The sequence below is a fragment of the Globicephala melas genome, chromosome 8 (assembly GCF_963455315.2).
Source record: "Globicephala melas chromosome 8, mGloMel1.2, whole genome shotgun sequence".
NCBI classification, from domain to species: Eukaryota; Metazoa; Chordata; class Mammalia; order Artiodactyla; family Delphinidae; genus Globicephala; species Globicephala melas.
The window spans coordinates 50,051,146-50,074,860 of NC_083321.1; the positions used below are offsets into that span (position 1 = coordinate 50,051,146).

The following is a 23,715-nucleotide window of genomic DNA, read 5'->3' on the forward strand; positions in this document are numbered from 1 at the left end:
GCCCTGTCCAAGAACCAGCCCTTCCTCGTTCCTAACAATGACCCCTCTCTGGACCACTGCGCTTACAAAGCAATTCCTCACCCAGGACTGGTGAGCAGACTTTCACGCTCGTCATCTCTCCATATAAGAGTGTGACACCAGCAGGCCCTCCAAAGACCCCAAATCTGCTCCCATCCCCCATGACCATGTGTCCTGCTTCCAGGAGCCTGTCTGCGTGCCTGACACGCATCTATCCTCTTGCTGCTGGCCATGGTCAGACTCCCAGAAGCCCAGGTTCTAACCTGAGCCCTGCCCTGACATGCTGGGTGGCCCCATGCAAGGCTCTGGCCCTGTGAAGGTTGGCCTGGTTCTCTTTGAGAACTCAAGCGGCTTGGGTGGAGGAAGGCAGGATCCAGGTAGGCCTAGCGGGGCAGAAGGCAGCTCTCTGGGGCAGGCACCCGGGCATGCCAGGCCCAAGGACTGTGAGCGAGGGCCAGATCCCGACGTGGGGGCTCCTCAGGAGGCAGCGTGTGTGGCTCAGTCTCTCCATGACTTGAGGTGGAGCCCATGGACTAAAAGAGGGTTCCACCATCCGAGGGGCCCTGCCCGGGGACAGTCCAAGAAGGGCCCAGGAGGAAGCTGACATCTCTGCGGGTTCTGTGTCCAGCTAGAGCCCATCCGCAGTGGGCACAGCCCCGGAGAGGGCACAGTTGTGAGGCACCGTTAGTTAGCTCTGGTGTGTGCATGTGTGTAAGGTCCCGCATGCAGGTCTGTGAGCATGATGTGGGTGAAGGCGGAGTACACTTTTGTAAGTTTGTATCTTTGTAAGGATGTGTGATGCTTTCATTGTACAGCTGAGCTTGTGCGTGTGTACACAGATGTGTGCGTATCTACAGGAATGTGCATGTGTGTGTGTGTGCAGACAGTATGTGTGCCCAGGTGTGAGTGCGTATGCACACATGTAAGTATGTGTATACAATTGTGTGTGTGCACAAGAGTCCAAGTATGGCACATAGATGCAGATGTGTGAGTCTCCATGTACTCAAATTCACAACTAACAGAGGTGCTGCTAACGGCCACTAGCCCCAGTCAGCTCTGTGTGTCCGCTGGCGTTGGCTCCAGATGTGGCAGTGGCCCTTACAGAGAAAGGATCTGGCCGCAGGCAGGTGTTGGGGACAATGTGGATTTGGGCTCTGAGTGGGCAGGGCCTGCTCCCAGAGCCCCCGCAGCAGCTCTAACCGGGAAAGAGCACAGGCTGAGTGAGCTCAGGCTCAAGGGATGGGGGAGAGGGGTGGGTCAACCACAGGTCTCGTCCACTTCCATGTTATTTGCATACACATTTATCTTGTCTGCAGCAGATGGCCAGCTGCACGACCCTAGCGGGGGAAGGCAGCCCGGAGGATTCTAGTCCAGGACTAGTCCAGGACCTGCCAGCTCACATCGGGGCTGAGGTCCAGGGGACTCAGGCCTTGGCACACCTTGGCATCTGCTCCTTATCCTCTGCAAACCCCAAGAGCCTTCTGTCACACAAGGCTGCTGCAGGCCACACACAATCATCCAGACACTCACTGTCTTTCCGTAGATACACACACACACACTCCCATCACTCCTACACACACACACATACTCCTACACACAGACTCACATCTCTATACGCCTGCTCACAGAGCTCCTGCACATAGAACACTGGTGGGCGCACCTGCCCTAGTACCTCCTTCAGGGACCACTGTGTCTCCTTCTCCCCGATGCCCATACCTGATGGAGTAATCTTTTCTTCACTCAAGTCTGACCCTGCCTCACCCATACCCACACGGGTCCCCACTGCCCGCAGGATAAAGTTGGAGCTCCAGTCCTGGCCTTCTTGGTCCTTAACCCCGCCTCCAAACCATCCTTTCAGGCCCCACACTCTGCCTTCTGGCCACACCCCTCACTGCTCACCAATCCTCCAGCAGCACTTCTGTACTTTTACCAGGCACTCGACCTCCCCACTATGCTGTCAGCTCCAGGGGACTGGACTCTTTTCCCGTTTTGCTCATTGCTGTGGCCCCAGCACCTAGAACAAGGCTTGACCCAGAGGAATTGCTCCAGAAGACATCTGTGGACTATAGGAATCGGTGGTAGAACCCTCCTTCCAACCTGATCTGCCTCCTTATGGAGGACCTGCCCAACTGTATTTGTTTCCCTAGGTGCCTCCCCCATCAGACCCAAAAGAGACTGGGTCTGATTCAGCTCCATGTGTCCGTATGCAGCATATCCAGCACGGGGCCAGGCACACACAGCAGGAGTGGGGGACGGGGGGGCAGATGGTGACCCCCTAAACGAGACACAGGGATGTCGAGAAGGGGCGGCCACCTTGGCCAATCACACAAAGCCCACTTTTCCCAGAGAAGAGGCCTCCTGACCACCTTCCCCCATCTGAGCCCCTTGCTGAAGTCACCCTGACTGGCAATCCAGCCTCTGCTTGCACACTCCCAGGGACAGGGAGCTCACTTTCTTTGCAGCCAACCCCCTCCCGTGGGAGCTGGCTCTGCCTGGTGCCAACTCCTCCCACAGCACCGTCCTGTCAAATCCTGATCATCCCGAGCCATGATTCCCATGGGGAATGGGAAGGAAGTTGAGCAAAAGGAGCAGCAGATCCCAGCTTTCCCAACAGCTCCAACAGCCTTCCCAGCTTTGGGCAGAGGTGGGAGAAGGAGCTCTTGGCTCTCAGCCCGCCCCAGGCTTCTGCAGGCAAGTAGATTCAAGGTGCTCAGGCTTCCGCAACACCAACCACTATCCCCAGCAGTCTGGGGCAGTGCAGAGAGTGCAGCGCTGAGAAACCCTTCAGCAGGCGCCACTGAGCCCCGTCCCCTCACTGAGCGCACTCTTTCTCTCATCCCTCAAGCCCCCCCACACCCCATCTCCTCCCGTCACCGGGGCCTCTTGCCCTCCAGTCCGCAGGACCCTGCAGGACTGCTCTAACCCCAGCCCTCAAGTGTCCCACGGAGATGCCTCCTCCTGAGCCCTGTTGGGCAGGCTGGGTGGATGAAGGCGATTAGGTCCTCAGCCAATGGTGGCTGCCAGAATCCCACCCAGCCCTGCCTGGACAGCTGCAGCCCACAAGCTGCCCAGCTTTCCTTCACCAGCTATTCCTGGGCTGGCCCTGCTCCAGAGGTGCCTCGGGCTGCAGTTGGTCACTGACCCCAGTCCCCCATGCGTGCGCACATGCACACACACACACACACACACACACACACACCCCAGGACTGCTCAGCGCTGAGCCCATGAGGAATGCCAAGGCACAAGAAATTCTAAGCAACAGGGACCCGAGGCTCCATGCTCTGAAAACTCCCTGCCAGCTCAGACACTGTCATAGAGGGAGCCCCAGTCTGTGGCTTCCAGGTTCCAAGAACTCCCAGAGCTTTGTGATCTAAGAAAATCAGAGCCTCTATTATAAATCCCATTATTAGAAGAGTCTGTGCTTTGTACATTCTATGAATGCAAGAGCCTGGAGTCCTGAGAATGGAGGAGCCCAAGATTCTAACATTTTATTATTCTAACTGCCTGTAGTGCCGGGACTCCAGGACTCTAGCTCCAGGGTTTCCACAGCCCTCAGAGCCTGATGGTGTGTGGGCTGCGTCTCTGTGAATACCCGGTGAGGTGAGGGCCCCTGTGAGCCCTGCACTTGCCTTCCACCCTCCACCTTTTGCTCATACTACTGTCCAGGCCTAGGGTTCCATTGCTCTCCTCTCTGCTAATTAAATCTTAGACAACTTTAAACGGGCAGGGAGGGCAATGCCGTCAGGGACTACCTACTGAGTGCCAGGGCCACCCGGGTGATTCTCTTATTTAATTCTCATGATATTATTAGCCCAACTTTACAGTTCATAAAACTGAGGTCCCGGGACATGAGGTCATTTGTCTAAAGTCTCACAGCTAGAAACAGTAGAACAGCGATCCAAACCCGGTCCCTTGCAGACCCACGCCTCCCAGTAGCAGGCCAACTCCTGAGAAGAGCCCGGTGGGAGGGGGCTCCCTCTTTGGCTTCAGGGCCACACTGGAGCAGCTCCTCCCATCCCAGCAGCCCCCCAAGCTCCAGAAGGCAGAGACCGTGGTCTCCTCTTCACGCCTTTCCAAGCTGGAGGCAGCCCAGAGTGGGCCACGTTTCCTGTCCTGATTGATCAAAAGGAGCTCAATCCGCAAAGACTCCGTGTGGGACCGGGAGACTTTTGTTTCTAGGCACCCGTCGCTATGGAAGCCAGGTGCTGCCAGCCCAAGGCCTAGCAACGAGGCCCTGCGTGGTGCAGGGCGGAGGGCAATTGTCAGGGACTTCGGAGGCTGCCAGCAAGAAAGAGGGAGGGTGGACCACTCCGCTCTCTTGGATGGAAGGCTGGACCCACTGCCCTGGCTGGGCTGGCAAGGGGAGGAAGGGAGGCAGAGGGGGCAGGACCAGGCAGGTTCTGAGAGACAGAGACCCAGAGATAAGGGCAGAGAGAGACTTACAGAGATAGACTAAGGGGGTTCAGAGACAGTGAAAGGCAGAGACACCATCAGAGAGAGGGAGATTCAGGAAGGTGGAAGAAGACAAGAGCTGAGGCTCAGAGACCACTGAGACAGACAAGCGGCAGAGAGGGACTGACTCTCAGACAAGCCCAACTCCTGGGGAGGGAGAGGGAGGAAGCCGCAGGGGAATGACAGAGATGGATGGACGTGTGACAGGAGGAGATAAGCCTGAGGCAGGAGGCAATAGAGACAGATAACAAAGTAAGAGAGGACCAGAAATGGAGGGGCAGGAGGGGTAACACAACGTGGACTGGAAGGCAGAGCAGGCAGCGGCAGGGGCAGTATGAGGACAAGGGCACCGAGAGCACAGAGCCCTGGGCTGGCCCCAGTCCTGAGCCCCTCCTCCTGGGTCTGCCCATCTGCGGCATGGGCGTCACCAGCCTTGTGCCACCAGCCCACCACACTGCCTCTCCCCCAGAACACAGAATCATCTAGGAACAGACGCTCAGAAAAGAGGCTGGTCAGAAAGGTTCCATGTGTCTCTTGCTCCCCAGGGACAGGTCTTGTGCAAGCTCGTACAGTGAGGCAGTATCTGGAACAGCAGAAAGTCAGGCCTTGGGAATCCCAGTCCAGAACGCACTCTCCACCCCCATCCGAGTCAGACTAGGCCTTCGTTACCTGTGGAGGCACCATCAGTACAGACAGGCACACTCGCCCCCCTACCAGAGTGACTGAGAAGACGACAGAGCCTAATATGGAACCCCCTTTACTTCCTTCTTCCTCAACAACAGGCCCTGTGTCAGGGCAGTGGGGACCCAAGGATGGAGCGGACAGCATCCAGTGGAGAGATGGCTCACAGCTCTCCCTCTCAGGGCTGCAACTAGGGAAGACAGGCTCTGGGGAACTCAGAGGGCATGACCCCTTGGGGGCAGGGAAATGGCTGCAACTGGACAGGGAACATGTCATTTAATCCTCACTGTAACCTGTTACAAATGAGAAGACAGGAAAGCGACTGCCCTAACCACTACCAGCCAGCAGGTGCCTGAACCAAGACTTGAACCCAGGTCTCCCGGGGTCAGTGAAAGTTGGAGGGCCTGGCGGAAGCCCCTCTGCCAGGGTGGAAGCAGCTGCTCCAGGAAGGGGGCGCTATCTAGGCCTGTTCAGGGGTACTTCCCAGTAGGAATGTGGGGAGGGTCCCAAGCCCTGCTCTGGCCACCACTCCTCCCAGCACCAGCTGTCCCCCTCCCCATGTCAGAAAGATGATAGTGCTCGGCTAGACTCTGTCACCTGTCAGGTACTAATCTCTCTCTCCCTCAGAGCTAATTTTTCCTGTGATTGTTAACACTGTCAGTGGCACCTGGCAGCTACTCTGGGAGCTCGTGTGCCCTCAGAGGCGCCCCATCTGCCCCCATCAGCCTCATTCTCTCCAGACTCCTGAGGGAGGAACCAGCAAAGACTAAGCGCCTACTGCATGCCCTGGTGATAAGAAGCACTCTACATTCATTATCTCATTAAATTGTCCCTTGAGGTCTCTGAAGGCTCGCCTCTACCTCCTGCAGCTCCTGACCCCTGGCCTCCCTGCCTGCCCTCCCCCGACCTCACAGCACCCACCCCAGGATCAGCCTCTGGGGCAGGGTAACCCCACAGCAATAGGTACACACAGGTGTCTGGGAACTGGTAGTTTCATTCTCAGCTGCAGGGCCCACGGTGGGGGGCAGTGGGGAGAGCAAGGGGAAGGTGTAGGGTCAGCAGGCTGAAGGTGAGAGGGAGGGGAAAGGGAAAGCAGGGGGAGGGGCGGGCAGGGGACCCACACCAGCCTCACTCCACATACACACACCCCGCACGCTGAATCTGGGCCACAGCCCGGATGATTGACCCACGGTGCCACACTCCCCTGGGCCTAAGTTCCTGGAAGGCAGCGCTGCAGGGACGATCGATCGACTGCCTCTCAACCTCTTCCTACTGCCTGGAGGCTGCCTCCTCCATGCAGCCTCCCAGGCTGATCAGTGTCACTGTCAGGGTGAGAGTCTGGGGGCCGCCTTTGGACAATAAGCAGTGACTCCCCTCATCCCTTCCTCAGCCCAGCACTCTCCCTCTTCCTCAGGAACCTGGTCCAGGTAGGGGCCAACATGGAGGCTGGTGTGTGCATGTGCTAAGTCAGTAGAAGAGAGGAGTTGCAAATGCAAAAGCGAGCCATGCGACCTGGGTTCAAATCCCAGTTCCTCCATCTTCTGGATATGTGGCTCTGTGCAAGTTACTTAACCTCTCTGAGCCTCAGTTTCCTTATCTGTACAGTGGGGTTACCAATAGTACTCAGATTATACATGCAGAGCTCTGGCACAATGCTTCGCATACAGTAGTTTTTGATACATGAAAGCTTTCAATACTGTTACTGTGAGCGTGTATGCGCATGCATACACATGTATGCATGTGTAAGTACCCTTGGAAGGTCCAGGGGGGATTTCTGGCACTCTAGCAAGGGGGCATAAACTGCTCCCTAACCCTTGACTCCCCTAGAGTGGGTCTGCAGCCACACTTTCAGCTCAGTCACAGAGAAGGGAGAACTGCTGCACCCCAAAAAACCCACCTGTGCTGGGAGAGGCTGTGTAGGAAAGATGGATGGCTTGGCGGCCACCAGGTAGGACTGGTGATTAAGAGGCTAACGGCCCAGCATCCGGAAAGGAATGGGAGGGAGACTGAGCCACGGGGCCATCTATCAAAGCTGGCAGGCCCAGCAATGCTGCACAGCGGGACGGAGAGAAGCAAGGGACAGCTTCAGGTAGGGGACGTGTAGACGAGCCAAGGGCCAGGCAGCCGGGCCCAGCTGACCCGTTACTGAGTGATTATCTTGGGACCTCAATTTCTTCATCAGAACAATGGGGCCAAATGTCTCTCTCTGCCCAGATAAGTTCCAGCCTCAGCAGGCCCAATATCAGACGCGAGGGCCGGGGAGAGCCCTGGGGAGAATGTGAGGAGCTCAGAGATGCCCTTACCTCTTGGACCAGTGCCCAGTTCAGTCAAGGATCCCTGAGGGTGTGGAGTAAGGGGATGTGGCACTGTGTCGGGGCTGGCAGCCCAAAGACCCAAGTTTGATTCAATTTCTGACCCTAATCTCTTGCTGACCTTAGCCAAGCCCCTGACTTCCCCAGGTCCTTCCCTGGATGCCCTCCCCGACTAACTTCCCACCCACACCCAATCCTTCCAAGGCAGGAAGGGCCATAAGCACAGCCCTTGCCTATGCAAATTTCATTAAAACTGAGGGTAAAGTCACCCATGGGCCCTCCCCACCCACTGGAGGTAGCGGTTACCTGGAAAAATTCTGGCCAGCAAGTCTGGGGCAAGAGGTCCTAGCTGGGGTCTAGCTGGACCCTGGCAGAGCCCATAGTCTCAGTCTGTCTCGAAGGACCTCATCGAGCTTAATCAAGTCACTTTCCCTCTCTGAGCCTCAGTTTTCCCATCCCTAAAATTAAACAAGCAACAACAATAAAATTCTTCAGGGGCTCCTCTTACCCTGTGGGACAAACTGCAAACTCCTCACTGTGTCCACTCCTTCCCAGTCCTTCCCCAGGCTCCACTCCTCCTGTGCTCCCCACTGCAGACCCCACACTTAGGCTGTCCTGGACTTTTATCAATCTCTCATCCCTCTTTAGGTTTCACCTCTGGACTCATGCCTTGTGGTTCACCAGTTCACCTCCAGACTTGTCTGTCTGTCTGTCTGTCTTTTTTTTTTGGCTTGCAGAATCTTAGTTCCCCGACCAGGGATTGAACCCAGGTCCCGGCAGTAAAAACACTGCGCCCTAAAGACTGGACAGCCAGGGAATTCCCTGGACCTCTGTCTCTCCAGTGGAAAATCCCCTCCTCGCTCAATAGGTCTAGAAGAAGTATCACCCCCTCGGCAAAGCCTTTTACACAGCCACTGGCAGAGCTAAGCCAGACCCCCCCAACAGAGCCACCAGTGGCTGACACACCTTCTCTGGAGCCTAGACCAGGAAATGTCTATGTCCCCATTTCACTCTGAGCTCCCAAGGGTGAGGGTCAGGCTGGGCCTCATTCCCAGGGCGTGAAGGTGGTGGGCAGCTCAGGGCCTCCAACAGGGAAGGGGCTAGGGACATGGAAGGAAGGAAGGAGGAAGAGAGGGAGGAATGAAAAGAAAGAGATAAGAAAGGAGGGACAGAGAGATACAACTGTCCTCAAGGTCCCCTTGGATCTGACAATCTGAATGAACTCTAGTCCACTCCAGATGGAGCCCCCATGCCTGGTCCTGCCCCATCTCCCACTCCCCTTTGGCCCCTGTCACACACCAGTACAAAGGCCCAGAGTCAAAGAGGTCTCTGGCCTCTGCCGCTGCATTCTGACCGGAGGCTAAGAACATGCCTGGTCGTCATAGTGATGCTGCGATGCTGTCATCAGTAATTCATCACCCAGGTCCTGGGAAGCCAGTGAGGTGTGAGGAGAGCTGGTCAGAACTGATCAGAGCGGCCACTTGGGGCAGGAGCCTTGGGGCTGTGGGCCTTGGGGAGGGTCAGGGATTAAACTTTAATGGCCCAATCCAGCTGTGTCCTTCCCTCAGCCTCCCAATGCCCTGGTAGGAAGGAGGAGCCCAGACCTTTCCCCAGTCTGTCCTGTGCACCTACTGTTTGTCCATCTCAGTCCAGCCTCAGAGGTGGGGGTCAGTGAAGGCTGGAATAGGAAGTCCCCACCCCAGGGCTTGTGAGCAGTGTCCAGGCCCTGCTGCCCTCAGTAGAGCAGGGGAACATCCCTCCTCATGTCACCGGGGTGGAAGGAAGTAAACCCATATGTTGCGCCCTCTCCAAGCAGGCATTCCTAAGAAGTAACTCATTTAATCCTCCCAGAAAACCTTCAGGGTCGGAATTATTACTGCATTTTGCAGATGCCTGGATGTTCTCTCTGCCTAAATCCTTCCAGCCAGTTCCATCCCCTCCTCTGGGAAGCCTTTCAGGATGCCCCACACAGCACTCATACCCCCTCCTCTGAACTCCCAGTGATGGTGAGCGAAGGTTCTGGTCTCCCCAGTCAGACTGGACTGCTGGCTCCTCCTCCCAGTCAGGGTTGTGTAGGGCACACACGGTAGACCCTTTCATCCCAGCAACTCTCCTGGCAACCGGAAGACAGAGGCTGGGGCTGTCCATGGTCCTGAACCCTCCCAGGCCTTTCCCTGGAAGTCCGGTTCTTTCTGTTGGAAGTCACCTGTTCCTCTCAGCCTGGGAGAGAAAGGCCAGATGCCACCTGTGAGATACCCCTGCCCTCCTCTCACCTAGTTCCTTTATTCACAAAACCTTGAAACAAGGAACCCATATGGAGCTGGAGAATGGAAATGAACCTAACATGCATTCACTCAACAAGCATTTATTGAACACCTACTATGCGTGGCCCTGTGAATGGAGCTTGGGATACAATAGTAAACAAAACAGACCTAATTCCTGCCCTTCTGGAGATTTTGGTTCTGTAAAGTCAGTACTGTGGTTTGCTTTACACGTCACATTAACCCATTCGATCCTTACAATATATACAAAGGTGGATATTATTATGCCCATTTTACAGTGAAGGAAATGGAAGCTTAGGGTGATAAAGGAACTGCCCAAGGCCACACAGCTAGTATCCAGTAAAGGTGGGATTCAAACTGAGGCTTGACTGACCCCAAATCTCATTCTTATTCTGTTCCTAGGTGGAGAAGGGGTCACAGACATAGTCCCTGCCCACAAAGAGTTCATAATCTAGTTTACCTGTCCCAGTTTTCCAATCAGCACCACTGGAAAGTGTTCCTTGAGTCTTACCTGAATCCCTCCTGCTGCAGCTCTGACTTGCACTCTCTTTGTTGGGACCTCAGCGGGGCAGAGGACCAGCTTTCATCCCCTTGCATACACCTGGGGTCCTTCCATGAGCTCCCAGCCCTTTCTCCACCCCTACCTTGCACAGAAGTCTCCCTCCACAGGAGGGGGTGAGGTGCGTGCTCTAAAAATACTTTAATCCCTCCCTCTCGTGCTCTAATTAAGCTGAGTGAGTCATTACTTTAAGTAATTTATTGCTAGTTACATAATTGCTTTAATATTTGGGTCTAGGACTGGGGAACAAAAGAGCTCCCCTTCTTTTAGGGGAATTGCTAGTCCCCAGGGGAGTTTATGGCCCCTGGTGGAGATAAGGACACAAGTGGAATCATGTTGGACAAGCCCCTGCTCCAGTCTGGACCAATATATGGCCATTTCCACCTGGGCCCCAGGGCACACCTGATCCATGCAGGGGCAGGTTTTGGGGAACACCAACTCCCTAATCTCTGTCACCCACTCTGTAGATTTCTGAGGCCACCACTCCCAGCTGACCCAGCCCTCAGACCCAGAGCCTACCCTCAGGATACTATGGCCTGAGCATCCCTTCCTTTCCCTGGCCTCTTGCCCCTTGGCCTCTACCAGTCCACGGGAACCAAGGCTCAGAAAGGGCAAGCCGTTCCTTGGTGTCTCCCAGCATACAGAGACAGTCCCCTCTCTGTGCCCAGCATACAGAGACAGTCCCCTCTCTGTGCCCAGGTTGTCAGCTCAAGGAAACCCCAGCACCTCTCACAGCCCTAGAAGGAGTCACCTCCAATGGGGAATGACTGCAAAGGGCACAAGGGAAGTCTCAGGGGATGATAAAAATATGATTTCCTTGATTGAAATGGTGGTTATATGACTGTAGAGATTTACCCAAACTCATTGAATCATATACTTTAAATTGGTGATTTTCTTGTATGTAAATTATACCTCAATAAAATAAATGTAAAAAAAATTTTAAAAAGCAGTCACACCCCCACCTTCTGGATCCCCATCGCATAACAGCTGTGCAAAATTGGCAGCCATGCAGAAACTGAGGCAGGGAGGTGCAGAGAACCAGCTACAGAGGGCGCATAGTAGGTGCTCACACTGTAGATGTTGGTTTCATTCAGTTCCAATTAGCAAGGACTCCATAGGCACCTCCTGGGTGCACTTGACTTGATCTCATTAGCTCTCCTCCTGCTCTCACGCGGCCCGGGGAAGGAGCTGAACCGTGCACCATGCGCATCACAAGCTTTGTCTCGGTTAATCCTCGCAGCAGCCCTAATGAGGTGGGCTCCATTATCATCCCCCTTTTACAGACGAGGAGACAAAGGTGGTAGAACTAAGCGCAGGTCCTGCTGCTGAGAAGTGGAGGAGCTGAGAGCTGAACCAGGAGGCAGTCCCGAAGGCTTGGGCTCATAATCACTCTCCTCTACCACCTCCCTTTCCCACACTAAGTGGCATGGGTTAGGAAGCCATGCACGGAAGTCGTGCCTCTGACCCCAGGCCTCCAATAATGAGGTTTTCACTAGGCTTAGAAGTAGAGGGGAGCACACCCAAGCAAAGATGGCAAGTGAACGTGTGTGAGTTCGGAGAGGTGGCAAGAGGCAGAGCCACCTTCAGGAAGGAGGGAACTGGGTCAGGTAACAAGCCTGGAAGAAATGCAAAAGAAATCAGACAGAGTCTGAAAAAAATGAGGCAGAGGGCATCCAGCTGTGCCAGCCAGTGAGTTAAATGCCTGCTCAGGCCCTGAGTAGCCAGGGCTCCTCACTGCTATTCCTGACTCACTCCCCCCAAAGTTTGTCTCTGCCTAGTTTCTCGGCCCTAATCGCCCACTCAGAACTCAGTCACCATCTCACGGGGCACAGGTCAAAAGCCTTCATCCCCAAACTTGTAAAGACTGGTTGCAAAACATAGCAGTGATGCTATGTGGCACAGGAGAGCTCTGAGGTTGGGGAGTATGGAAGGACCACCAAGACCTGCTGAATGATAGGAGTTAGCCAATAAAGGGAGGGGGTGTCGAGGAAGGGTGTTCCAGGCCAAAGGAACAGCATATGCAACAGTCCAGAGGTAAGACGTGGGGAATCCAAGGTAGCTCGATATGGCTACCTGATGGGTATTCTGTGTTTATGATGAGCATGAGTGTTTCTGTGGTTGTGCACCATGCATGTGCTGAATCCGCATCTGTGTTGCATGTCTGCGGTCTGTATGCCTGGGTTATACACAAGGGTACTGGGGCTCATTCTGTTTCTTCTGTGTCTAGGTCGATCTTTAGACTCATCCTGTGTCTGTTTCTCAGTGTGTATTGATGTTTGTGTTGTGGGACTCTCCATGTCTGTGGGCTGTGGTCTGCTTCTTTTATGTTGGCTTCTGTGTCTGTTTTTCTCTTTGTTTGGGTTTGTTTCTCCCATGCCTGGAGCTGTGTTTTTGTGGCCAGGGCACTTGGTCCCTGAGAAGAAGCCTGGGCCAGGGGTGCTAAAGCCGGCATGCAGCCGTTCACAATAGCACCTAACGAATGTCAAGCACTTAGTGGGGTGGAAAGTTGCACTGGAGATACTAATTACCACTGATAATGAGTCAGCAGCCTGAGGTCCAGCAGAGGCTGAAAGTGGGTCCCCACTGGGCACTGGGATGAGCTGGCTGGCCAAGGCCCCTAACTGCCCCAGCACCAGGAGGGGCCACTTCCCTTACTCATCCCCCAGGGAGGCCCGAGGCCCAAGCTCTGAACAGCAAAAAGGACTGAGATCAAACTCCAGCATGAAGGTCTCAAAAGGGAGGACTTCAAATAGACTTGGCAGTAGACAGGTCATAAGTGTTATTAAGAGATGAGGCAGCAGTGACACAGCTTTGCTCTTGGGGGCCACGGTCTGAGGGGGTGGCTTATGGGTGCCATGGATGGGTGCTCTGGAGTGTGGAAGCCCCAGGGAGGATGAGGCAGGGAGGAATGCCCCTGGAGGGGCATCTAGAGTTGTCACACATCCCTGCATAGGTGGGCAGACACTGGGGAACTAGGGCCATAGCTGAAGCAGGTGAGCTGGGGGGTGGGCGCTGTCACTCCTCCCCTGACCTGTCGATGCAACTCACATGTCCTCTGCCACCCCTGATGGCAGCCTTCTTGCCTCTCACTTGGGTCTCCGCACCAGCCTCCCCACTGCCCCCTCTAACTCACCCTTCACTTGGAGCTTCCTAAACCCGAAGTTGACCATGGCCTGAGTGACATTCTGCAGCAGCCCCAGTGTGGCCCCGACAGGGTGCCGGGCAGTCATGGCAGGAAGTAGTTCCAACCCAACAGCAGACGACTGGGTACACCCACCAGGCCTCACTGGACATGACAAAGTGGGTATTCAGAGGCAGGGCTTGACTTCTGGCTCCAGCTCTGAGACCTACTGGCTGTGTGACCTTGGGCAAGTCGGCACCCTCTCTGGGCTTCAGTTTCCCATCATCCATTTGTCCCTCCAAATCTCCACCCTTTTCTGCCATTCTCTGTGCCCCAGAGGATGACTTCTAACGCTGCTTCATCAAGCTCCCTTGCCCTCTAGCCTCCAATCCAGTTCTGCCAGTGAGGGCAGGCAAGCAGAGAGAGAAGTGAGAGGGCTCAGGGTATTTACACCCTCTCCCACCCCACCTCCTTTGACAGGCTCTGTAGGGCAGCTCCCATCCGGGACCCGGCTTGCATCTAGAGCACTCTCCTTGCTCCTCGGGCCTCTCAGATGCTAGTCCTGAGTGCCTCCACATGCCCTGTTGGTTCCCTTAATCCTACCCCTCCTCTGTAATTGTTGCTGCATCAAACTGCCTTCATTTAAGCCATCTGAGTGTCATCTGTTTCCCCTCTACAAAATAGGGCTATAGCTCCTTGGAGGCTAGTTGAGGTGACTGAAGGAGGTGATTTGAACATACAGTTGGCCCTCCAATCTGCGTCCATGGATTCAACCAACCATGGATCAGAAATATTTGAGAAAAAAAAAAAGTTCCAGAAAGGTCCACAAAGCAAAACTTGAATTTGCCATTTACATTGTATTTACAACTACTTACAGATCATTTACATTATATTAGTTATTATAAGTAATCTAGAGATGATTTAAAGTACATGGAGGTTATATGCAAATACTATGCCATTTTAAATAAGGGACTTGTGCATTCTCAGAGCTTGGTGTCCACAGAGGGACCCAGATACCGAGGGACAACTGCATAAAGGGCACTCTGTAAACACTGTTCTCTCCATCTAGCCCCTAAACCCCACTCCACTTGAAGTTTTAAGATAACTTGGGGACTTCCCTGGTGGCACAGCGGTTAAGAATCAGCCTGCCAATGCAGGGGACACAGGTTCAAGCCCTGGTAAGAGAAGATCCCACTTGCCGCGGAGCAACTAAGCCCATGTGCCACAACTACTGAGCCCACGTGCTACAACTACTGAAGCCCACGCACCTAGAGCCCGTGCTCTGCAGCAAGAGAAGCCACCGCAATGAGAAGCCTGCACACCGCAAAAAAGACCCAATGCAGCCAAAAATAAATAAACAAATAAATTTATAAAAAAAGAAAAGATAACTTAGAATTCTCTGGTTTTGGAAGGATGCAATACTGGGCTGCCTGCTCCTCTCCTCTGCTACCCTAATTCCCGCCCAGCCCCCAGCACCAGGAAGCCTCCATCCCTGCTCCACCCAGAGCCAATGTCTGAGCCCCCAGCCAGGGGCCTCCCACAATAGACTCCCAACGACTCAGCACAAAGGAAGCTGTGTGTCTGTCTGTCTGTCTGCTCCCTCCTCGCCAGTGCTGAACCAGCAAAACCACCGCAGAGTTGGCCAGTCCTACCCATCCCACTCCTACCTCCACCAGAATGTCCTCACATCCAGCCCCCTGCCTCCAATCCCAAATCTCCAGGAAGACAAATTTTTCTCCAGTTCCCCCTAGGAGGGGGATCTCCCTGCTTCCAGCTGGATGGTCTAACCTCACACCTTCCCACTGCCCAGGCCGCCAGGGGGAGCAGTCTGGGGCTCAAACCTCCTCTTACAGAATGGGCAGAGGCATGTCCTCTGGTCCCTCCATGGCAGCTACAGATTAACAAACTTCAGAGAGTTTGCCACCAACTTCCCTGCTAGGCAGGAGTCTCATCTCCCACGTCCCTAACCAGGCTGCCCAGCCCCTGCTCTCACCTCCCTACCCCATGGACAGGAAGCTCATCCTTCTTTCCCAGGGCAGCCCCTTCCCTATGGGGCTACCCTGGCCCCCTCACACTGAGCCAAGCTGGGCCTCCAGGACTCCCCCAGATCCCAGCAAAGTCTCAGTACTAGGAGACCAAGAAGAGATTTTAGGGAAAGCCTTGAATGTTAGAACAACAGAAACCTACGAAGATATCTGATACAAAGATAAGGACATTGAGGCTTCTAGAGGAGGCCCCTCCCTGGTTCCACCCCACTGCTGGACTCTTCTGCATCGAGTCTCCATGTTCCACAGAATGACAGACTTCACAGGTTCCTTGGAGGAGTCTCACAGCAAGCAGAGGCTCTGGTAGAAACTTCAAAGGTGGCGTCTGAGGCCTGGGAGGAGTCGTAATGCCCAGGTACAGGAGGTGGCCTCATGGCACAGACTTGAACCTCTACTCTGAGCTCCCTGCCTGCTCCAGAGGCTGGAGGGAGGGAGGCCTTCCAGGCCAGACATACCCCCTCTCTCTGTTCCAAGCCCTGCCATCCCTCCCTGGATCCTGCTGTGAAATCTTGTGCTAATCACTAACCCCACTCTGGGACTTCAATATTTGCATCTATATAACGAGAAGACTGGATTGAGAGTCCCTGAAACTCTCTAGTGGGGAACAGGTGCAGCCATTAAGAGTTCCCAGGAAGAATGGAAGCTAGACACCTCTTAGCCATGTCCAGCATCTCAGTCTGATGGCCCAGGATCCTGGCTGGCCCCACCTGAGCCTGGACACAGAGACAATCTGTTCCTTCCAGGGCCCTCACTGACTAGAAGCGGGCCAGAGTCCCCGGGCGGAAGCCCAGCCCCGCACATGACAGCCCCTTCAGCCTAAGTCCACGCACATCTTGTCTCTCCCTTTAGGCAGGTGTTATCCAGGAGAGAAAGTGTTGAGTAGCTATACCTTGGGCATGGCCTTGCTGTCAGGCAGAGCAGGTACCTTCACACACATCCACTCATCTGTGCTCTCCCACTCGGACATGTTCACCCACATACACAGACATATACATCTACACAGCGTTACCAGAACAATGTACATAACACTCTACACACAGGCACACATACAAACAAGCCACCATCTACCAATAACTCGGGCATAAAAATGGACACTCACATGTTCACACATATGAATATGTCCACACTTTTATACAAACACTGATCCACACACTCTCACCCTCTCAGACCCATACACACACATGTACAACTGGAAGTTCACATTCACACACACACACACAGAAACACAAAGAAACCAACCAATCTCGCCCCCATCTAAGTATCAAGGAAATCATCATCCAATAGAAATCCAGACACCAACTGCAATGTCAGTCTAAATCCATTTCCAAATCTAAGCCTGCCCCAGAACGGTGAGGAAAAATTTCTTGTTTCCAGGTTCAACCCCTCCAGCGTGTCTGTCCCTGCCGTGTGGGGTCCAGTCTCTCCAGCCTACTTTCTCCCTATGCCATTTCAGCAGAGCCCTCTCATGCCCAGCACGACGGAAGTGGAGAACAATGGATTGCCCTCTCCCCACCCTTCATCTCTGCTCCTTTTCCAGCCTTTTCAAACATAAAGGCGGCTAGAATGGACTGTGTGTGACAGCACCCCTGCTGGAGATATGTGGCATTACAGCACAGCTCTATGATACATGGTCATCACTCCTCAGGCTGTGGTGGAGGAGAATAGGTAGAAGGGAGAGGAAGAAGAGGAAGGGGGAGAGGAAGAAGGAGAAGTTGAGAAGTGTGCCGGAAGAAGAGGAGCAAAATTCTGGGAGCACCAAGAATGGAGTTCAGAAGTCTCAGGCTCTCTTGGGTATCCCTGCTCCAGTCCAATCAGTCCAGGACTGTAAGCTCAATTCTCCCAAAGCTCAGCTCTAATCAGGTCCTGCCTCTGCTCAGAATCCTTGGGTAAGTCCTAGTGGGCCACAGCAAGAAGTCCAAACAAAGCCTGGAGTTAGGTCTCTGGGGCTGGCCAGTCCATCTCTTAGCCTCATATCCCAAGGAGCCCAGCCCTTGCTTCTTACTCTTGAGCCAGGTCTTTGCTCAGCTGCTCCTTTGCTGAGATGTCTAATTTTCCATATCTTGCCTGTCCTTCGAGGCCTGGCCTTTGCCATCTGGGACAATAATCCATGGAAAGGGCAGGAGCTTTGGGGGGCAGACAGACCTGTTCTCTCGGTATTAGCTGGATACCTCTGGGCAAGTTATTTTCCCCTCTCAGATCCTGTCTCTTCATCCAGAAGACAGCAGTCTCTGGGGTTTGTGGTGAGGATTAAATGAGATCATAGATGTGAAAACAGTACTCTGGAAGCTGTAAACTTCTGTGTGAACGTGTGAAGAGTCATAATTATGGCTTAATCCTTTTATCCCTGCACCTGCCAACACACATCAGGCTAAGCGATCCCCGAGGGAAGGGGTGGAGGCTGCTTCACCTTTGGGCCTCGAATATTCCAACATTCACCAGGGCCTGCCCCACCAGCCTCAGCAGCAGGGTGTGGATTTGGATCCAAGGTGGCAGTACAAAATGTACTCACTGCAAATTCACTGGAAACTACAACTCCCAGAATGACTCATAGACTGCCATGGGCGCGGCCACAGACCTAAGCCCTCATCAGGCCCTTTCCTCCACTGTTTTCCCTGGGGATTAGTCTCAGACCAGACAGGGCAGCCCAGGGAGGTGGTCACATGTCTCTGAGGCCCCTCGGCCCCTCCCACGGAACACCCACACTTCTCACCATTCCCACCACCACTGCTCCATTTCAGACCTCTTTGTCTCTCCCACGGGATGACAGCTTCTGGGCTCACTAGCTCTGGTCTCTCCCCCTCCAGCCCCCCACTGAATCTTTCTAAAAGGGTAGGTGAGTGTGGGTGGTTCATAATGGCAGCAGCGAATCTTTATGAGCACCTGCTGCATGCCTGGCGCTAAGCGCTCCACTTCCAGATCCTTCAGTTATCCTGCCAGGAAAGTATTATTATTCCCACTCCATTATCCACATGGGACTCAGAGAAGTTAATTAAGTTGACCAGGACCATACAGAGTAAAGTTGCTGAAACTGGAACCTATGTCTGTCTGCTACCTTCTCTATTCTATTTTCAAAGCTTCCTCTGAACCCAGGGTAGCCACCTCAAGAGTGAGAGCCCAGAAGACACAGGGTTCTCATAGCTCAGCAACTACACTGTGGGGAAGTCCTCCCAGTTGTCTGATTTAAATCCTTTCTGCTGCACCAAGCCCCAGTTGCCTCCTGTTTTTCAGGGAAGGCAGTGAGAAGGGTGACTTCAGGGACTTAAAAGAAGTGGGTCACATCCCTGGGGACCTGGCCTCTCCCAGGGAATGGGCAGCTGAACAGTGGGAGATAAATGTGTTGAAAATATCTGTTACTAAATACATCTACTTCCCGAGAGGATGGGGTTGCTCAGGGTGCCTGTAGCCCCTGTCCTGGAGGCCACAATCTTGTGGCTCTGACAAACTGAGGTGCTCAAAGCAGCAGACAAGGCTGCTCCGGCTGTCCTGGGGGCTGCGGCAGAGCGGGTGGGAGGCCAGCATGGAAGGGGGTGACGTTTCCTCCTCCCAGCCAAAGCTGCCAAGCCCAAGCTGGTTTATTTGCATATTACTTTGCATTCATTTGCATGCCACTTTCTGGAAGGGGCCCACTTTCTTCAGCCCCTGCCTCTCCCTCATTTCCAGAGTCTCTGTTTGTTCACTGAACACCCCATTCTCAAACAATGAGGAGACCCTCAGCAGGCCCAAGAATCTGCACCAGGCCTACATGTCAAAGCTGTTGGGGGACACCTTGATGGCAGAAAGCGCTTACTCTGCTCTAACCTCAATCCCTTCACTCCTCTCCTACTCCAGCTCTGCCCAGTTCTTCCCCCACCCTTGAACTTCACACTTAGGCCACTTTGAACTCTTAACAGTCCTCACATAAATAAAACCATGTTTGTGCTCACCTCAAGGCCTTTTTATGTGGCATTCCCTCTTCCTGGAGCTGTCTCTCAGTTCTGCCGGGAGAAGTGACTCTTCCTTTTAAGGCCAGCCCCAAGGCCCCTCCTCCTAAATTCCTTTGTCTGACACTGGCAGAGGTAGGAAAGACCACAGGCTTCCCTCCAAGCGGTCACTGGCTCTGTCCCTCTCCCTGAAGAGCTGCCACGTTTGGTAGGGCAGCAATCCATTGAATGGCTGCTGAAAGAAGGAAGGAAGGAATCCTGAGGCCCCTCCCCTGTCTATCTGAGCCCCTCCAGTCCCCCTCTCCCTGGATGACATCACTCACCTGCAGGAGGGGTGGGGCTAATAGTGTCTCTGCCTCCAACTCCCCCTCCTGTCCTGGGAAACTTCCCCTCATGCCCACATCCCGCTCTTGTGAAGCCAGGAGATTCCATAGGCCCTCTGTGCCGGTAGGACGTCCTCCTCATTGTCTATCCCCATTCCCTACTCTGGCCATGCCTGCTTCTTTATCTTTATTTTTGGAGAGGGCGCAGGGACTGCTCAATCTGTTTTACCATCTGTAGTTGGAATAAAGGCCACTGATCTCTCATAGCACTACTGAACCACTATGCCCCAGCCTGGCCCTGCTTGGGAAGAAGGACAGTGACCCAGGATGGAGAAATGACACAAGGCCAGGCAGCCTGGAGTAGCTGGGCCTACAAGGGAAGGGCTGCCCAAGAGGGAAGGGATGAGCATGCTTCCCCTGGGAGTATGTAAGCAGGGCTGGATAGATCTGCGGCCAAGCTGTAGAGAGGAGTGAAGTAACTGCTAGAAGGTGGCCCAGACGCTCTTCATGTCCTCTCTGCCTTGGAGGCTGCACTGACTGAGCCTTGGTGCCCAGCCCTGTGCTGTGAGTGGGGCGGGGAAGCACAGGGAGGTGGCTCCTGCCTTTGAGGAACTCCTTGGCTGGCTGGGTAAGGAGCTCACACACAGGGGACATCACAGGGGAAGGCTGAATCGGGGCTGCATTCCTGACCCTGTACCATCAGGGAGAAAGACTTCAGGGTGGGTGATGGGATCAGAGGGAATGGGGAACCAAGGGAGGGCTTCCTAGGGGAGGTTTCCTATGCAGAAGCCTTTCCCTAGCTCCCTAATTTTATGAGGAAAATCCAAGCCCCTACAAGCCCCTTAGCCTTGCTCCTGAGACCCTACAGAATCTGGCCCCTTCTGCCTCTCTTCCTCTTCTCAACTCCCTTCTCACTCCTGCCAACCCAAACTCTCTTTGCCCCTTGAACACACTGTGCTTTCTCACATCTACCCACTTTTACAGGCTTTTTCCTCTGCCCTTCCCTGCCTGGGCAATTCTTATGCATCCCTCAAGATCCAGCTCAAATGTCTCTTCTTGGGCAGCCCTGGCTTGGTGCAGGCCCCCACTCCCACAGCTTCTCTCTGCCCAGCACTCTCCACTGCGTTGCCACTGCTGCCTTCCTCATCAGACTGGGCACTCCCTGAGAGCAGGATCTGAGTCAGGGTCCTCTCTGTGTCTTCAGAGGCCAAGCCAGCGGGCACCAAACAGGCATTGGGGGATCTCTGTTGAGTAAAGGAATCAACGAATGAATGATCAGATGCAGGAATGGAAGCACACTGAGTGGGTACATTGGAGAGGCCGAAGCAGCAGAAGCCTGAGGAGTGCAGGCTGGACGTGACAGCAGCGTAGCTGAGGGTGAGACCCCCAGTCCATTAAGACTGAAGGGAGGTATTGCTGGGAGTTCTGCCTCCCCCATTTGGCCAGATCCCAGCCAAGCCATCAGTAATCCCCAGGGACAAGAGGCTGGAGTGGGAAGCAGGAACAGAGCCAGGAGCTGTTTGGTGGGCAGGGGGAGCTGGGGGGTGCAGGAGCATAAAGGCAGTTAACCCTCATGGAGCCATCCAGCTCAGGCAACCAAGAGGGCCTGTGCAGGCCCGAAGGGAAGAGGACTGAGACTCAGCACGAGCCTCGCAGCTGGAGGAGAGCGACAATGCCACAGCTTTGGTTTCCCTGTCTGGGAAGAGATGGCTCCACAGTCTCAGACCCTCTGCACCCTGGCTAGAAACTCTACCAGGGTCCCTTCACTACCTTCCATGTCTGAGCCTTCCAAGAGCTTTTCCTTCCCCACATCTGGACCCTCTGAGGTCACACCACTGCACCCCCCCCCAACCCTGGCCCAAGCCTGAGCCACTCCCATGCTCCCCTTCCCCATCCTCTTTCCCAAGCCCTCCAACCTCTCCCTTCAGAAAGCCCTGGTCTCATCTGCCCCTTGGCCCACGTGGCCCCAGACCTCACTGATACCCACACTGGTTTAGCCTCCACACTGGCCTCCTGGCTCCCACCCTTCCCTTCCAGTTTAACCTTGACAGTGCCATTGAGGCAGCTTTCTAAATCCCAAATCTGATCATGTCCCTCTGTTGCACAAAACCCTTCTGGACTCCCCAGGGCCCTCAGGATAAAGCCCAAGAAGCCTGGAGTTCAAAGCCCCACACAATGCGTTTCCTGCCTACCCCTCCAGCTTCCTCATTGCTCCAGGCACACACCCCATCCCAGCCCAGGGCCTCTGCTCATTCTGTGGCCACGCCCCACCCCCACCTCTTAGCGTGATCTTGGTCTTTACTGCTTAATTATTTTCAAGCTATTTTATGTTAGGAAGCTTAGGAGGCCCCAGAGAGCAGAGCCATTATTGCCTATTTCTTTTCTGGATCTCCCCACAGGGTGTAGAATGAATTGTCCTGAGCTCATGGAGGTGGTCACACATTCATCCACCCCCACCCGGCCTCGGTGGGCCAGTGTCCCAGCTGTGTCCTCAACCACCAGGGGAAGGAAAGAGCCACTCACACACACTCAGATGAACACATAGACACACACACACACACCAGCCACAAGCACCATGAGCCACACACTCATGCACACTAGCACCATGATCACACACCCACACCGGAACACATGCTAATACAGACACCCACGTATACACACACACACACACACGGTAGTATTAATATTCACACACTAACAAACACACACCAACATGAATACACATGAAATCAGACAACATGCTCAATATCGAGTCACTCTATTTTGCAGACACAGCACACATTAACATGCATGCCAATATACAAATTCAAACACACACACATGCATACACACACACACCTCTGCACACATACTCTCACAAAAACTCTGAGAGTCACACCGGGATGCTCACACACCCTGACAGGCTGCTGCACATCCAACCACCAAGGACCCCAGAACTCTACATGCTCCTCTACACCCCACATGTCCCTTGTACCCACCACATGTATGCACACACGCACACACACACACATAGCCTGGCATAGACCTGCACCGCCACTGACTTGGAGACACATGTCACTTGCCTGCTACCTCGGCAGCCCTCAGATGGTGGAAGGGCATCTCCACAGAAGCCCCCTCCACTCACCTGCACGTGCATCTCGCTGCATGTGGGTGCTCACGAGGCTGGTGCACAGGAGCCACATCCCAGCCAGCCCCATGACTCTCTCTGGGACAGGGGCTTCGGGGACAAAGTTGCCTAAATTGCCAGCTCTGAATCCCAATCCTCATTCCATGGAGAGCAGTTGCCCCAGACCCTCTCCTGCTCCAGGGCCACTCATTCATAATTCATGTTCTCTCTCTCTCTCTACACACACACACACACACACACACACACACACACACACACACACACACCTCCCCCACCCCCAGCCCCTGAAGGGATGGTTCACATTCATTATCAAGCCCTCCCGTAGCCACCATCCCCTTCTATGGGACCCCAGCCCCAACACGCCCTAGGTTGATGTCAGGCAACCCCGCCCTGCACAGAGACCCCCCTCTATGCTATAGTCCAGCAACAGGGTGCCCTGGAGCAGGATCGATCCAACCACGTGGCTCAGCTCTACGCCAACCCCAGCCCCCTGGAGGGACTCCCAGGACCCTGTCCGTGGCTCCTCCTGCAGCCACTCACCCGGACCCCAGCCCCTCGACAGTACTCACGGCTCAGCCGGTCGCGCTGCCGGGTACTGCTGGCTCCTGCAGAGGATGGAGTGGCCGCATGCCTGCCCCATCGCTCCTCATCATCTGCCTCCCCAGCCAGACTAAAGTGGCACCTCGCCCTGTCCACCCTGCCTGGGGTTCCAGGCAGGGCGCCTGGCCCAGCAGGCACGGGGACCGAGAGCAGCGGCCTGTCCCCGGCTCAGCCGGGACTCAACACCCCAATCCAGCCCTGCTGCCCTGGCTGCTCCTGCTTCTCTGGCTGCCACTGCCTCTGCCGCTAGGCTTACTCTGGGAGGAGGTTGGAGC

The 23,715-nt window shown here is 54.5% G+C and overlaps 1 protein-coding gene across 6 annotated transcripts in view; it reads right to left on the bottom strand.

Moving 5' to 3' along the window:
- Window positions 1-23,715, bottom strand: part of PDE2A (phosphodiesterase 2A) — a 91,200-nt gene extending 67,485 nt beyond the window's left edge. For 4 of the 6 annotated variants that reach the window (XM_030836172.2, XM_060303642.1, XM_030836175.2 and 1 more), the window contains exon 1: window positions 23,410-23,715. In XM_030836172.2, coding sequence (XP_030692032.1) covers window positions 23,410-23,480 — 71 coding nt within the window. In that variant the 5' untranslated portion in view covers window positions 23,481-23,715. Of the gene's footprint in view, window positions 1-19,393; window positions 19,432-23,409 lie in introns of those variants that run through there. The other 2 variants (XM_030836173.2, XM_060303643.1) reach the window with 1 other exon arrangement.